This window comes from Rattus norvegicus, chromosome 3 (genome assembly GCF_021556685.1).
Source record: "Rattus norvegicus strain SHRSP/BbbUtx chromosome 3, alternate assembly SHRSP_T2T, whole genome shotgun sequence".
In the NCBI taxonomy this organism is placed as follows: domain Eukaryota; kingdom Metazoa; phylum Chordata; class Mammalia; order Rodentia; family Muridae; genus Rattus; species Rattus norvegicus.
In genome coordinates this window covers 68961340-68977286 of record NC_141536.1, presented here as the reverse complement: position 1 = coordinate 68977286, position 15947 = coordinate 68961340, and the positions used below count along the sequence as shown (strand labels likewise).

At 44.2% G+C, this 15947-nt stretch overlaps 2 protein-coding genes across 3 annotated transcripts; one reads left to right on the top strand and one right to left on the bottom strand.

Moving 5' to 3' along the window:
• The first annotated feature begins 681 nt into the window (after positions 1–681).
• Positions 682–2246, top strand: Selenoh (selenoprotein H). 2 transcript variants are annotated; one of them, NM_001321292.1, is made up of 4 exons: positions 682–902; positions 995–1140; positions 1259–1362; positions 2024–2246. In NM_001321292.1, exons 1-3 carry the CDS (start codon positions 799–801, stop codon positions 1357–1359), a joined length of 351 nt encoding a protein of 116 aa, NP_001308221.1. In that variant the 5' UTR covers positions 682–798; the 3' UTR covers positions 1360–1362; positions 2024–2246. The 2 variants fall into 2 exon arrangements, with proteins under 2 accessions (NP_001308221.1, NP_001108411.1); NM_001114939.2 differs by having other exon boundaries at positions 1259–1387.
• A 227-nt stretch (positions 2247–2473) lies between these two features.
• On the bottom strand, positions 2474–11381 carry Btbd18 (BTB domain containing 18). The gene is given in 4 exon segments (NM_001430745.1): positions 2474–5110; positions 8925–9094; positions 10370–10449; positions 10866–11381. Coding segments are annotated over 2 exon segments (2175 nt in total). The 5' UTR covers positions 9049–9094; positions 10370–10449; positions 10866–11381; the 3' UTR covers positions 2474–3059.
• Positions 11382–15947: the final 4566 nt, after the last annotated feature.

Genomic DNA, 15947 nt, shown 5'->3' with positions numbered 1-15947 from the left:
AACTGACTTTAAAAGCCAAACACACCTCTAGATCTCAACTTTTTTAGTCTTGGTTTCACCTAAGTATCCAAGACTAGGCGCCACTACTGCGTCTAGATTGTAAATGGCTGGGTTTCAAAATACACAACATCGAAGGGCATACCTTTTGCCTTCACCACTGGGGATGTGGATTAAGAAATTTGGTGCGAGGGCTGGAAAGATGGCTCAGCGGTTAAGAGCACTGACTGCTCTTCCAGAGGTCCTGAGTTCAATTCCCTGCAACCACATGGTGGCTCAAAACCATCTGAAATGAGATCTGGTGCCCTCTTCTGGCCTGTAGTCACATGCAGGCAGAATGCTGTACATAAAATAAATAAAATAAATCTTTAAAAAAAAAAAAGAAATTTGGTGCGAATTAGCTAGTTTCTGTAATCTACGTACAAACACCATGGACTTCATTTGGAATTGGTCTGAGGATCCCTTGGTAGGAGGTATAGATACAGAAAGCCCCCAGCTGAAAGAGGCTTTCAAGACCCCTCCATCTCCTCCCATTGTGTTTTTCTAAAGGGTTCAGAGTACTGGTCCTCTCTGCTGTACAGGGTGGTTTGATCCGGATTTCCGCGCCGCGCCCACTCCCTTCTTATAGGCAGCGTGGTTGTGATTGAAGGGCCCTCCTTCAGATCACGTGTTCCCACCCCGTGCACTTCCCGTTTGCTGCGAGATTTGAACTTTGCAACTGTGATTCCGGGCAGCTGCTTTCTCCCTCTCGGGTTGCGTCGCCACTTTATTCCTCCAACGCTCCATTCGGAGATCCGAGCCATGGCCCCTCTCGGAAGAAAGCGTAAGGCCGGGGCCGCGCCTATCGAGTCGGCGGACAAGCGCGAGAAACTGGCGGAGGGCGCGGCCGTGGTCATTGAGCATTGGTGAGGGGCTGGGGGATTAAAGAAGGGCAGGGAAGGGTAGGCTTTAGCGGCTGGGACCAGAGACCCCCATTTGCAACCTCTTGTGTCTGCAGTACGAGCTGACGTGTCTACGGCCGCCATGCTGCTGCCCTGAGCCAGGCTCTGCAACTGGAGGCCCCAGAGATATCTGTGCAAGTGAACCGGTCCAAGCCGCGGAGGGGCAGCTTCGAAGTGACGCTGCTGCGCCCGGACAACAGTCGTGAGTAGAGGCCGCGATGGGGGGAGGGGCGAGAAGCGACCCCCACCCCGCCACCCGAAAACTGAGGAGGGTACTAATGAGTACCACCATAATTTGGCTTTATCCAATCTTTTCCCAGGTGTTGAACTCTGGACTGGTATTAAGAAGGGCCCTCCACGAAAGCTCAAATTTCCTGAGCCTCAAGAGATGGTTGAAGAATTGAAGAAGTACCTTTCATAAGAGGTTGGGAAAGAGTCCTCTTGTTGAGGTTTGCATCGTGACCAGGGGATGCACGCTGGGATAGACAGGGAAGGTCTCCTTACCATTCTGGTGTATTTTACATGGGATTCGGGATTTTTATAGATAAATTGTAGAATCCCTGCTAACATTCCAGACCCCCAAATACATCTAAGTGAAATGCCATTTGTGCTCCCTGTTAATTAAGTCTTGCCTTGAGGGTATAGGCAAGTTTTGTTTGCTAATTCAGTTTTCCACCTCTGGTGCTATTTTAATCCCTTGAGTCTATTGCAAATCTTACCCATTCAGTAAATTGTGGCTTACCTCTAGTTGTTTTTTTTCTCCCTTGTATTGATAGAATCTTTGCTGTTACTTCACTTTACCTGCCCTTTTCTGAGTTGTGTTAGTAATCTGTGAGTTAACATTAAAACGTACACATACACACACACACACCCCACCCCCAAACTCTTGGTTACATAGATTTGATTTTGTCCCTGGTGTTTCATACAGTACTTTGTTGGCATGTTTTCTGAATATGCATATTGAGTGATCACTGATGGAAGGTGAGTTCACTGAGCTCCAGAGTTGTGTGTGGCTGTGGGGAGGGCATGTCTTTCTTGGTTCTTGTGATTGAACCCTACTCTAATGTTCCCTTCTCTATTTGCAGCTTTCAGTCCCTGGAGATGTTGAAGCATTTATGATGGTGCATGGCCAAACTTAAGCTATGTACCTGAAGCCATAGTTTCTTCCTCACCAGAAGTGATGGTTCAGTTCTGAGGCAGATCTCCAGCAAGGCACTGTAAAAGTGTGTTGATTTGTTTAATAAAAGTTCAAGTATTTGCAAATAAGGATCAAGTTTAAATTTTGTCTTAAAGAATGGATACAACCAACTTTGTGGAGTTGTTGGTCTATGTATTTTTCATAGTGCAAAGTAACTTGTGTCTGGAAATTGTAAGGCCTATGGTAAAACATGTGAAACACAAAAACATGAATGTTGCTGGGTTTGGTGGTGTATGCCCGCAATCTCAGCACTTGGAAGGCTGAGGGGACTAGGAGTTCATGGCCAACCTGGCCTACTAGAGACCCTGCTTTAAAACAAAACTGTACAAAGCAAATCTGTTTTTTAAATCAACTACTTTTAATCTACTTCTTGGAAGTGGCCATGGAAGTAACATCTTTCTGGCTTCTGTGGCAGCTTTTTCATGACTTCCCATACCGGCAGTGAGTAAGCCCCATAGGCTGGGCTTAGTGGCACAGGCCTGTAATACTAGCTACAGGAGGCTGAGGCAGAGGCAGAAGTCAAAGTTCAAAGCCAGCCTGGGCAATTTAGAGAGCCCACTCATTTCAGTGTTCTGCCAAAAAATGGCTTCATTTCTTCTCAAACATTCTTTGAATACAGTGTTTGAAGTTTTCTTGAATTTTCAGTGACTGTGTCTCATGAACTGAGAGAGGCCTATTCATAACTATTCTATGACCAGAGTTGGGGACCAGAGTTTTATCACTGAAAAATGGATTACAAAGAAATAGCATTGTTCATAATTCTCTATCCATGGTATTGCTATTTATTTGACTTCTGCCTGGTGCACAAACCTGAGGGGAGATCAGTGCTGAGAGGAGGAGACATGCTTGTTTTTCTGACACAGCTTTTTGTTCATGAATAGTTGTCACCCTCCTAAGAGCTCTAACCTGCCCTCCTACCTCTACTATGTTAGTATATCTACCTCTGTTTCTGACTCTGAGGAAGGATCAGGCCAGACAGAGGGAACACTAGTGGGCCCCAGCTTCCCTTCCACTGTCCAGTCTACCACATCAATCTCTTCATCTTCAGAACTGCCAGGAAATGGGTCCAGCAGTTCAGGGTTGGCAGACACTTCCCTGACTGCCTTGGGAACAGGACACAATACCTCATCCATGCCTAGGGACACTTCCAGCCCTGTGTCGGCCCAGTTTGGGCATGGAGGAGAGAGATCACTATAAGACCTCTGGGAAGGGTCAGAGGAGTCAAGGTGGATAAGTTTTTCTCCCTGACCATCCAGTGGCTGGGAGCTGGTAATTTCAAGGTCTGGAGTCCAAGAGCCTCTTAGAGAAAGTTCCTCTCTACTCACCTCAGAGGGCATGACAAGGGGGCTGAGGGGCTCAATTGATTCTGTGTTCTCAGAGCGCATGACAAGGGGACTAAAGGGCTCAACTGGCTCTTTGTTCTCACCAACTGGTTCTTTTTCCAATCCTGTGAGGTCTCTGGGCCAGAGTTCCATGTCTGGCAAACACCATTCTTCCCCTTCAATCCAATTCTTTCCTGTTTCTGACAGGTGATAACTTGGGGTTCTGCAGCCTTCAGCCCCAGGACTCTCCAAAGATCCTACTGGTGGTTCAACATCTGAGCCACATAGCATAAAGTCCAAAATCTCTTCCAGTTCACTGGTGGCTGCAGCACTTGTGATTCGATATTGCTCAGCCTCACAAGGTTGGCTAAGCAAGGTTGTGTCAAATGTGTAGGGCTCTCTGCAGTCAATATTCAACTCAGGTTCCTTCCCTGTCAGCATTGGACTGGACCCAAACTCTGACTTCACCACTGGGTGGTCTGGGGAGTGGCTAGCAGAGAGCAGAATGTCTTGAAGTCTAGAGTTCTCAGGGGAGTCATGACACAGTTGTATTCTAGCAGGTATTTCCTGCTCATTAACTGAGGACAGCAGAGTTCCCGGAGGCTCATCTGCATCTGAGGATTCTAGGATCTGGGGGCTATCTTGAGTGTTTCTGATGGGAGGCTCCTGTACAACCTCCCAGCAGGTACCATTGACGATCTTTCTAAGTTTTACTCTTCCAACCTGCCCCTCCTCTACAGAGTTGGAGGCAGGGGCTCTGGATTCAGGGCTTGGCTGCTTCTTCCCACCTGTCTTCCCGACATCAGGTGGGTCTGGAGTGCTCTGTAGAGTACTAACTTCTCCTGGCTTCTGCTTATCCACACCCTGTGTTGCTTCACTTACAGTTCTCTGCCTCCAAAGACGCCGGCCAGGGGCTGTGGGCATTGAGCTGGGACCACTTAACATGCTGGAAGGCTTAGATGTATAGACATGGGGGGATGGCTTTGAGCGGCTCAGCCTGATCTTTCTGGGCAAAAGTTGCTCATCCACAGAAGGGTACAAACTGGGGAGTGCTGTGGAACCAGGGTTACTCTTGTTTTCCTTAGGCCCTTCTCTCTGGCTTGATGGAGATGAACTTCTTTCTTGAGTCAGGCAAACTCTGGCTTTCTTCTTGAGTAGAAGAGTGTCTGACAAGTTATCTGCATTTGGTAGGTTGCTCTTTTTGTGAGCCCCCTCTTCTTCCCCTAAGGACTTCAACTTCACTGCCCCAAGAGGACTTGGAGTTTGGGTGACAGGCAGTGGAGTTCGAGGGCGGCTCCTGGGTACCACTACTCTGGCAGAGATTGGCGCAGCACTTGGTGGTTGTAAGCACTCTCTGTTAAGTCTTCGGCCCTGAGGAGCCTTTACTAACTTCCCGCCCTCTAGCTGAAGGGTTTCCAGCTCTGACACTCGGAGCTGACGGGCAGCAGACAGCACATCCTGGGCTTCTTCCTGAGATACTTCCATCTCTGACGTATACAGGAAGTCCACAAGCTTCCTTAGTGTCTGGATCTTTAGGCCTCCCAGCTCCAGCACCACCTTCCGACCTTGAACTGGCCTTTCCCGCTCCAAGCGTTCTGTGAAGAAGGGACTACAGGCAGACAGGATGCAGCAGTGGGCTGGGACAGCCTCACCTCAAAAAACAAAAATAAAAACACATTTATTATGCTTTTTCTTTGTTTTCTTTTTTTTTTTTTTAAAGATTTATTTATTTATTATGTATACTGTGTTCTGCCTGATACATGCCTATACACCAGAAGAGGGCACCAAGATCACATTACAGATGGTTGTGAGCCACCATGTGGTTGCTGGGGATTGAACTCAGGACCTCTGGAAGAGCAGTCAGTGCTCTTAACCGCTGAGCCATCTCTCCAGCCCTATTATGCTTTTTCTTTGCTTTGGTTTGTTTTTCGTCCCAATAACAACAAAGATCACTAATTTGGAGATAAGAAAAAACCTTAAGCAACAGTTTGAAAGAGTGGGAAAATATGAAACAGCATCAGCTAACCAATCAGCGAACTTAGGGCTTTAAAAAACCTTGTCCAGGGCTGGAGAGATGGCTCAATGGTTAAGAGCACTGACTGTTCTCCCAGTCCTGAGTTCAATTCCCAGCAACCACATGGTGGCTCACAACCATCTGTAATGGAATCCAATGCCCTCTCCTGGTGTGTCTGAAAACAGCAACAGTGTGCTCATATAAATAAAACAAGTAAATCTAAAACAAGACAACCCTCCCCCTGCCAAAAGAACACCCTCGTTCAAGTCCCATTTGGTGGTGCATATCTGTAACACCAGAAGTCCGTAGGTAGAAACATCAAGAGTTCAGTCATTCTGAAGGCCAGGATGTAAGGTATTGTTTTGATTTTTTTCTTTTGGTTTTTCGAAACAGTGTTTCACTGTGAAGTTATGGCTGTTCTGGAACTCTGAAGCCAGGGTAGCCTCAAACTCACAGAGATCCACCTGCACCTGCCTCTGCCTCCATATTGCTAGGATTAAATCGTGAGATTTTGTTTTCAAAAGGCCCAAACAAATAAAAAAAAAAGGCTTAATTTCCCAAGTGCTTAACATATTTTGAATCTTTGCAACTATCTCATTAGGATATCATTTTCATTTTTAAGACTTTCTATGCCCACAAGACTTTAAAGTTTGTTTTTGTTTGCTTATTTCCTGACAGGATCTGATTATATAGCCCAGACTGGCTTCAAATACACAAATCATTTGAGAAGAGTAATTAAGGTTGTACACCTCTACATCAGGCTCTAGTTCTTTTCTTTGTTTGTGTACATGCATATTCATGAAGGGGTGATATCTGCATGCTATAGCATGAACATAAAAGAGAACAAGCTCAAACGTCAGTTCCCACCTTTCACCTTGACACAGGAGCTCTTTGTTGTTTCCCATAATGCCAGGCTAGCTGGTCTACAAGTTTCCTGGGATTCTCATTCCCCTGCCTTCCACCTAGGCAAAGGAGCACTAAGACTGGAGGTGTGCACAACTGTACTGGCTTTACTAGGAGTCTGAGGATTCAAACTCGGGTTCTCACATTTGCATGGTAAGTTTGTTACCCATAGAGTGATCTCTCTAACTACTATAGTTTACATTTACTTACTTATTTCGGGTATGTGGGGGCCAGAAGTTGACCTTGATTGATTTTCTACCTTATCCTTTGAGAGGGAGCCTCTCATTGAACCTGGACCTCATCAATTTGGCTAGAGTAGCTGGCCAACAAACCCCAAGGGTCTGTCTGTCTCTATATCTCCAGCACTGGGATTATAGGAACATAGATATCAAGACACCCAGCTTTTTCATGGGTGTTGACATCTAAACTTAGATATTTGTGCTTTTAAGGTAAGCACTTTACCAATTAAGCCTTCTCCCCAGCCCCTATTTGCATACCACATGTGTGTAAGCACAATTATGCGTGTGCTATAAAAGATACATATAGGTAAAAGAACAACTTGTGTTTTTCCTCACTTTTGATACAGGGTCTATCTCTATGTGCTCCCTATGCCAGGCCAGCTGTCCTTTGGGCTCCCAGTGTTCTCCTGTCTTCTGACTCACATCTCTTTGTAGGGGTGCTGGAATTACAGACTATGGGTTTGGGTATTAGGGCTTCAAGCTTAGGTCTTCATGTTTGGACACATAGGACTTATATCTAGTGAGCCATCTCCCTATGCTCTTATTTAGTTATTTTGGGGCTGGGTACAATGTTAAAACTCCCTATGTAGTCAAGGATGACCTGAATTTCCGATCTTCCTACTTCTACAGTCATGTACCACCACACCTGGTTTAATCTGTGCTGGGGACTGAACCAAGGGATTTATAAAAACTAGGCTAACACTCTGTCAATTGAACTATATGCTCAACTTTTAAAAAAGATTTATATATTTATGTTTTATGTGTATGTATGTTCTGCTTGCATAGATGCCTGATGCTTAAGGAAGCCAGAAGAGGGCGCCAGATCTCTTGGAACTGGATAGCCTGTAAGCTGCCATGTCATTGCTGGGAACTGAACCAAGGTCCTCTGTAAAAGCAACACAAGGGCTTTTTTATTCAATGAGCCATCCCTCCAGCCTATACTATCTGGCCACTTTTGTTTAATGTTTTGCTGTTTTGTTTGTTGAGACAGTCTGGGTATGCAAGATGACTTAGCATGGGAAGGTACTAGCAGTCAACCAAGTCTACAGACCTGAGTTCCATCCCTGAAGCCCACAGGATGAAAGGAGAAAACGGACTCCTGCACACTGTTTTCTGACCTTCACCTGTGTGCCATGGCACACCTCCCAGCCCAAAAAACGTATATATGTGTATGCGACAGAGCACAAGCACACACAGGAGCAGCATGCATGAGTAAGTACGCCTCACTCAGTAGCCTGAGCTGTCCTTGTGATCCTTTTACTTAAACTTCCTAAGTCCTGCCTAGTGTCAAGATTTACTTTCTTTAAAATCCAGGTTTAAATTACATATTGAGTCTTCTGTCTACACAAATACATATGCACCACGTGTGCCAGTTGCTAAGAAAGCATTGGATTCCCTGGAACTGGGCTTATGGATAGTTATAAGCCAACATGTGGCTGCTGGTACAAGAGCAGCAAATGTTCTTAGCCAGTGAGCCAGATCTTTCCAGCCCCATTCTAGTTTAATTTTAGGGGTTAAAAAATAGTAACAGTTTAACTTTTTAAAAATGTGTTTTATATTTTACATACCTACCTACACACACACACACACACACACACACACACACTTTGTGTGTGTGTGTGTGTGTGTGTGTGTTACAGACCACTGTAAGCTGAAACGTGGATTCTGGGAATCGAACAAAGACCCTCTGGAAGAGCAGTCAATACTCTGAACCACTAAACCATCTTTTCAGCTTCCCAACAATTTTACTCTCGAGAAGTTTTGAAAGGGCTGGGGATATAGCTCATTTTGTAAAGTGCTTGTCTACAGCACACAAGAACCACAGGATTGATCCCTAGCTCTGCATCAAATTAGGCATGTTGGTAAATTTAGGAGGCAGGAAAAGTAGAAGTTGAAGGCCCTTTTCAGCCACATAGAGTTCGAGGAAAACCTAGGTTGCATGAGACCCTATCTCAAAAAACAAGAAAAAACTTATCCTAAGCCAGGTGTGGTGGTAAAAAGAAAGCCTTTAATTCCAGCCCTGGGGAGGCAGAGGTCAAGTTCCAGATTCCTGAGTTTGAGGCCAGCATGGCCTACATAGCAAGTTCTGACTGAGACCCTATCTCAACAAAACAAACACCACCACCAACAAAACCTCATCCCCTCCCAAAAATAACTGTCCTGGAAACAAAAAAGCTTTTTGTCAACAAGTTTACAATATTTATAGCTAATAACAATCTTCTGAGTTTGAGGTTTACCTCTGGCCTTGAACTCATTTTACCTTGCTTGTTCTATAGTGATTGTTCAGTTCAACCTCAGGTAATTTCTTACCCTCTGCCTGCAGAAGGGCATCACAAAACACACCACTCTGCTGCTGGTGATGAAGCTGCAGAAAAGCTACCCGGAGGAACCGGGGATTCCTGTACAGGATTTTGGGACTGGCAGGAGAGCACATGCTGTATCTGGTTAATAAACCTCCTAGGTTTTCCTGGTTCAGATTCCTGTAGGGAGATAATATATTTTAGAGTTATTATGACCTAACTTATGTTTTTGCCTTTGAAATGGCAGACATTTTAAAAGCTAATGAGTTGAAAAAACAGCTGAGAAGTTATGTGGAGGATACTGTCAAGAAAGACTGTTATGACAGGGTGAGTCTTGGCTTGCCTAGTTCTGGGCTAGCCTAGCTGCATTAATACCATGCGGATGACCTAGTTTCTCAGAGACTCACTTTTCTCATGCATGAAGTGGAAATAACAGTACTTACCTTGTAAGGCTTCTAAAGAACTTTAAATAAGCTAGACATGGTAGAGCATACCTATACTTCCAATTCCTGGGGGCAGAGGTAGTGTGATCAGGAATTCAAGGACATCCACCCTCCCATAATTAACTAGTTCAAGGCTAGCCTAGGCTATATAAGACCCTGTCTCAAACACAGAACAAAACAAATGAGGGAATGGGGGGTGGGATAACATGTCTGTAATTGAAGCAACTGAGAGGAAAAGGTGAGATAACTGTGAGTTTGAGGCCAGCCAGCATGGGCTGCACAGAGAGACTGATTCAAACTAAAATAAAATGAGTCAATACAGGTAAAATTGTTTAGTACAGTGTGTGCCTAGCACAAAGTAACTGTCTTCCCCAAATGTCCAAGATTGTTATTATTTTTCTCATTCATATTAGCCAAGACCCAACTCCTACAGTAGTGCCAACTACTTGCATCCTTCCTGAGCACCACATCTTAGAATACTCTGAATTTTACACTTTTATATACGTACACTGTAGCTGTCTTCAGATACACCAGAAGAGGGCATCAGATCTCTTTACAGTTGGTTGTGAGCCACCATGTGGTTGCTGGGAATTGAACTCAGGACCTCTGGAAGAGTAGTCGGGTGCTCTTAACCGCTGAGCCATCTCTCCAGGCCAGTTTTACACTTTTAAAGACAATACTGCTAGCTATAAAAGTGACTCTGGGAAGCCATGTGCACTTTACTTTCACTTATCACACTAACCAGTAGAGGGTGCACAATCAAGGCAAGACAGGATTTGGGAGGTCTTGCGTAGAAACAAGACCACTGTTGATTGACCAAAGTGAGACAGACTGACCTCATCCATTTGCAAAAACATGGACTCGTCCCCCTGGCTAACTGCCTGGCTAACAATGGGGCAAGGTGAGATAAGCAGTTGACTCTTTTCCACCCAAATAAAATGAATATTCTGACATATACTTCCTGTTTGTGGGTGTATGCGTGTGCCTTGACCACTTCCCCACCCCTACTCACCGTATAGCTGCCTTTTTCTGGTACAGTTATGCAGTTTTCTGTCAGGAAGCACTGAAGAGTCCAAATAGTTCACGTCAAAACTGTCAGGAAAGAAAAGACAGAGTAAGTAAATTAAGAAAAAGAAGCATTGGCTGGGCTTGGTGACCCTATGTCGGAAATCTTAGCTATTGTTCAGGAGGCCAAGGCAGGAGTATTATGTTTCAGACCAGCATGGGCAATTTAGTGAGCTCCATTCTCAAAGTAGAATTTTTTTTTTCAAAATAGAATTTAAAAAGGACTGATGGTATAGTTCAGGAATAGAATTCTTGCCTGGCACGTGTGAGGGTGAGGCCTTATACCATGAAAGAGGATGGGGGTGGAGGTGAGAGGGGCAGGGTGGGAAAGACGACTAATTTTCATCTCAGCCATAGGAAATGTACATGAGCGAGGCACCTGTTGCAAGGGTGCCGGGAGGATTTCCAAAACATCAATGCCTAGCCTTTTCCTCAGACCCAACCTGGAATTGTTTTGCAATTGAATTTGTTCCTGTTGTCCTCTGTTTCCTATGGTCCTCTTGTCCACTTGCTTTGTTTCCTTCTAATGTCCAGTCTCAAGTCGAAAGGTTGCGCAAAGCAGCACAGGTAGGCCAACAGCCTAAGTGATCCTCTCCCAATCCAGAAACAAGAAAACGAGGGTTAGTGGAGAAAACGGTGGCACAGAAGGCCCTGCAAAGCAGGTCACCCCGCACACCTTGGGCCCCCAGGCCCAACTCCTTTGAAGAGGGATCCTCGGCGCGAGGGTTTCTGGGAATGGAGCAAGGAGCTAGCCGAGGCCTGAAATCAGGGTTGGCCCTCACGGACTTCACTGGCTTTGCCCACAGGGTTTTGTAGTTTCTCCTTGGTGCCCCCAGGCCGCTGTGGGTCTCCAGCACCCACATGCACTGGGCAGTGATGACGACGAGGGTCTGAGGCCACGCGGCCCAGGCTACACACCGCGCGCTGCCATCCTCGCGCTCCGGGCGTCGAGGGTTCCTGACTACTTCCTTCCTCTGCCCGCAGTACCTCCGCGCGCCAGAATACGTCATCCCCATTGGACGGCCGCTGCTGGGAGAGCCAATCAGAGGAGGAGGGGCGCTTTGGCGGGAGACGAAGTATCGAGGGAGTTGAGGCTGAGGGAAGATGTCTGGGCTGCGAGAGGTAGGGGGCACGGGCCTGCATGGGAGGGATTCTTCTGGAATCTACCTTGTTCCGGAGCACATAGAGGGACAGGGCCAAGACTTCCGCTCAAATAGGGAGGGCTCTGAGAGGTCGAGGTACATTTTTGTTGTTGTTGAAGAGGCAGCAAATAATCTTTGTCCTGGCTAGATCCTTCTAGACTTTTTGGAGAAAAAAAACCAAACATACATATGTTTCTGCTTGCAATATTGCTATTAAGATAGATGTTTTCTAAGACTAGAGAGGTTCAGGAAAAAAAATCACTGGACTGGTTTCTGCCCCTCCCCTCATCCTCCATGGATTCAGTTCCAGTCCCGAATCTCAGAGAAGTGGTGACTCAAGTTGTGGGAACACTTTCTTACAGTGAGTACCTGTAGCCTTCTACAAACCATTTAGCTAAGTTTATAACAGAAACTTTTCAGGGATGATACTAAAAACTGATTTAAAAATAAAATAAAAGTTTTTTTTTTCTTTTCAGAGAATGAGTCTAGGAATGATAGCATACGCCTTTAATCCCAGCTCTTGGAAGGCGGAGGCAGGTAGATCTCTGAGTTCCAGGCCATCCTGTCCTCCATAATGAGTTCTAGGATAGCCAGAGCTATGTAGAGAGAACCTGTCTCAAAACAATAAAACAAACAACAAAACCACTACTAGCTGGGCTTGGTGGTGCACACTATAAGTTCCAGCAGAAGCTGAAGATGTCTGTGGGTTTGCCTCCCCACCCCCACCCCACCCCCGCTGGTCTACAAAGCGACTCCAGGACAGCCAGGGCTCTGTTACACAGACAAACTCTTTCACAAAACAAACAACCAACCAACCAAAACCCCCCAAAAAACCAAAACAAACAAACAAACAAACAAACAAACAAAAACAGTAGAATTGATTGAGCAGGTACAATTACATTGTGGTTTTTCTGTGGAAGTGTAAAGAAAATATTTTATCCCCTTATTAATATATTTTTATCAAGGCTAAAATAATTTTTAAGAAATAGATCTTGTTGGTTGGCTTGTTTTTTGTATGTTTATTTTATTTTATTTTATTTGTTTTTAATCAAGTGCTATCTTTGTGGTAATAGAATCCACCCTCCCCTAGGTGGTGCTGGTTCAAAATAGCTTTCTCTGTGTAGTTCTGAATGTCCTGGAACTCAATTTGTAGACCAGGCTGGCCTCTAACTCAGAGATCCACCTACCTCTGTCTCCCAAGTTTTGAGACTAAAGGCTTGTACCACCACACCCAGTTTGTGGTAGTAAACGTGTAAAGGGAATGATACATGACCATCCTATCCAAGGCTTCAAAAATAACTAATGCTGGATGCATAACCACCAGAGGGTAGAAAGGAATATAATGCTTTATTTCTCCTTTGTACAGATAGCTAGTGTTTAGAAAGATGATTTTTTTATTTCATCACGTCATTTATAGTTTCAGTATGTTTTAGACTAGAATCAAGGCTGGGTGTGGTGGCCTGCACATCTACCCTCACAAGAACTGAGAGAGGCCAGCTTGAGCTGTCCCAAAAAAGGAGGAAAGAGAAATAAGAAATAGAAGAAGGAAAAAGGAAGGAGGAGGAGAAATGGGCTGAAGATGAGGGGGGTTAGAGATTTAGAGATGTATCTCAGTAAAGTGCTTACTTAGCATGTATGGACACATGGGTTTAACTTTCTAGTACCCAAGAAGAAGTGGGTGAGGTACACCCTGGTAATCCAAAACGTTGGCGAGGAAGCAGAAGGATCAGAACTTCAAGGTCATCCTTAGCTACATAGGCAGGATGAGACCCATCTGGGCCACATGAGACAGTCTCAAAGCCTAAGATGGTGGTGATGGTGATGGTGATGGTGATGGTGATGGTGATGGTGATGGTGATGGTGATGGTGATGGTGATGGATTTGCTTAATAAGATGGTTTAACAGGTAAAGATGCCTGCTGCTAAGTTTGCTGACCTGAGCTTTATCCCAGGGACTCACAAGTTGGAAAAGGAGAACAGATTCTGGGAAGTTATCCTCTGACATCTACTAGCTCATAAACAAACAAACAAACAAATAAACAAATGTATGCGATCAATCTAAAAAATGAATAAATAGAACTAGATTGATTATAATGCATGGCACTGTACACTATGCCCTACCTGCTGATTTTAATTTCCTTCTTTTGTTGCTAATTATTGAAACACAGTCCTTCTTTATACAGGCTGAGCATGTACTTTAATGCACTGAGTTATTTAAATCTCAGCCTCAACCACATTTCTCTTTTCATCTTTTTTTTTTTTCCCGGAGCTGGGGACTGAACCCAGGGCCTTGCGCTTCCTAGGTAAGTGCTCTACCACTGAGCTAAATCCCCAGCCCCTATTTTTTTTTTTTTAACATAACAGGAACTCATAATGCTGCCTAGGACTTCCTCAAATTAGCAATTCTCTTGCCTCAGCTTCCCCAATAGGTGTGGTTATAGGATTTCACCACTATGCCCAACTTCACTTTTTTTGTTGTTGGTTTTACTGTGTAGACCAGGTTGGCCTAGACCTCAGAGATCTGCCTGCCCTGTCTTCTAAATGTTGTGATTATGGGCATTTACCACCATGCCCAATTTCTCTCCCAGCCATTCACTAATCTTTCATCATTTTATGATATCTTGCTTTTTTGGTTATAGGTGTGGAAGTTAAATTTTTAAATGTTATTGAACACTGAATATAATCTATGGATCAAAAACAAAAGAAACAGAAAAAATAAAAGAAAAAACAACCATGTATGTTTAAAATGTACTTCAATTCATTAACTTATTTTTGTTTGTATGTATGTATGTATGCATGCATGGATGTATTTGAGCCAGTGTTTGACTATTTAGTCCTAGCTGGACTTCATATGGTCCAGACTAGGTGTCCTGTTTCTGCTTCCCTAGTATTGTTTGCCTCTAGAAATTATCTTTGGCTTTTGAACTTGGCAGGGATGAAGTCCAGATATACAAGATATCCTGAGGGCTGGAGAGATGGCTCAGTGGTTAAGAGCACTGACTGCTCTTCCAGAGGTCCTGAGTTCAAATCCCAGCAACCACATCTGTATTGAGATCTGATGCCCTCTTCTGGTGTGTCTGAAGTCAGCTATAGTGCACTTATAATCAATCAATCAATCAATCAATCAATCTTAGAAAAAAAAACCCGGATTTGGGGTTAAATATTTAAAAGAAGATGATATCCTGAGTACTGAATAGATAATGAGATAATTCTGGACAATATATTTTTTCCTTTTCTACTTTGGTTAAAAACTAGATCAAACAAATGTAATACACTTTGGTCTTTGGCCACTATAGAGTAAATATGAGGGTCTTCATGAAGGTGAACTAAATTCAGGAGGGTAGGTAATGACTATGCCAGCCTGATTAAGTGAGCTGGGATGGAATTCCAGGTTAGACAGATAAAGAAGGTGTGATTATAGTTAATGGGTATAAATTTCATATGTAAAGTGTATAAATCTGGTACCTTGGGCTGGAGAGATGGCTCAGCGGTTAAGAGCACCCAATTACTCTTCCAGAGGTCCTGAGTTCAATTCCCAGCAACCACGTGGTGGCTCACAACCATCTGTAAAGAGATCCGATGCCCTCTTCTGGTGTATCTGAAGACAGCTACAGTGTACTTATACATAATAAATGAATAAATCTTAAAAAAAAAAAGTTAAATCTGGTACCTTGAAAGGGACAGGGAATCTGCCACCTTGGCGAGGTTTCATTTTCTCATCTGTAAAATGGTGGTATTCTTTCCATAGCGCCACTTTAGAAGAAAGAAGTATAGAGTTCAAAGTGTATTTCACTTGGCAGATGCTTCCTTGGTTACATTACTTGGCAGTGGTGAACCACTGAAAACTTTGAGGGGATGTCAGGATAAACAAAAAAACTAAAATTTAAAAACATGTGTGTATATGTCTCTGTGTGTACGCCATACATGTGCAGGTGCTCACAGAGGCCAAAAGAGGGTGTTTAGTTCTCTGGAACTAGAACAACAGGCAGTTGTGAATCATCAATTGTGGGTCTGGGAACTGAACTGTGGAAGAGCAAGAAATTCTCTTAATACTGAGCTATCCTCTCTAGCCCCCCTTTTGTTTTTGTTTACTTGTTTGGTTAGTTTCGTTGGTTTGGTTTGGTTTTGAACTCTGCTGTCCTGGAACTTGCTATGTAAATCAGACTGGCTTTGAGCATACAGACATATATTTGCCTCCACCTCCAGAGTTCTGCCACCACACCTTGGTCTCCTTTTGTGTTTTTTAAAATGATTTTATTATGTTTTTATGTGTATAGGTGTTTTGCCTGATATATCTGTGTATTATACGTGTGTCTGGTACCTTTGGATGCCAGAAGAGGGACTTAGATCCCCTTGAACTGTAGTTACAGATGGTTATGAGCCA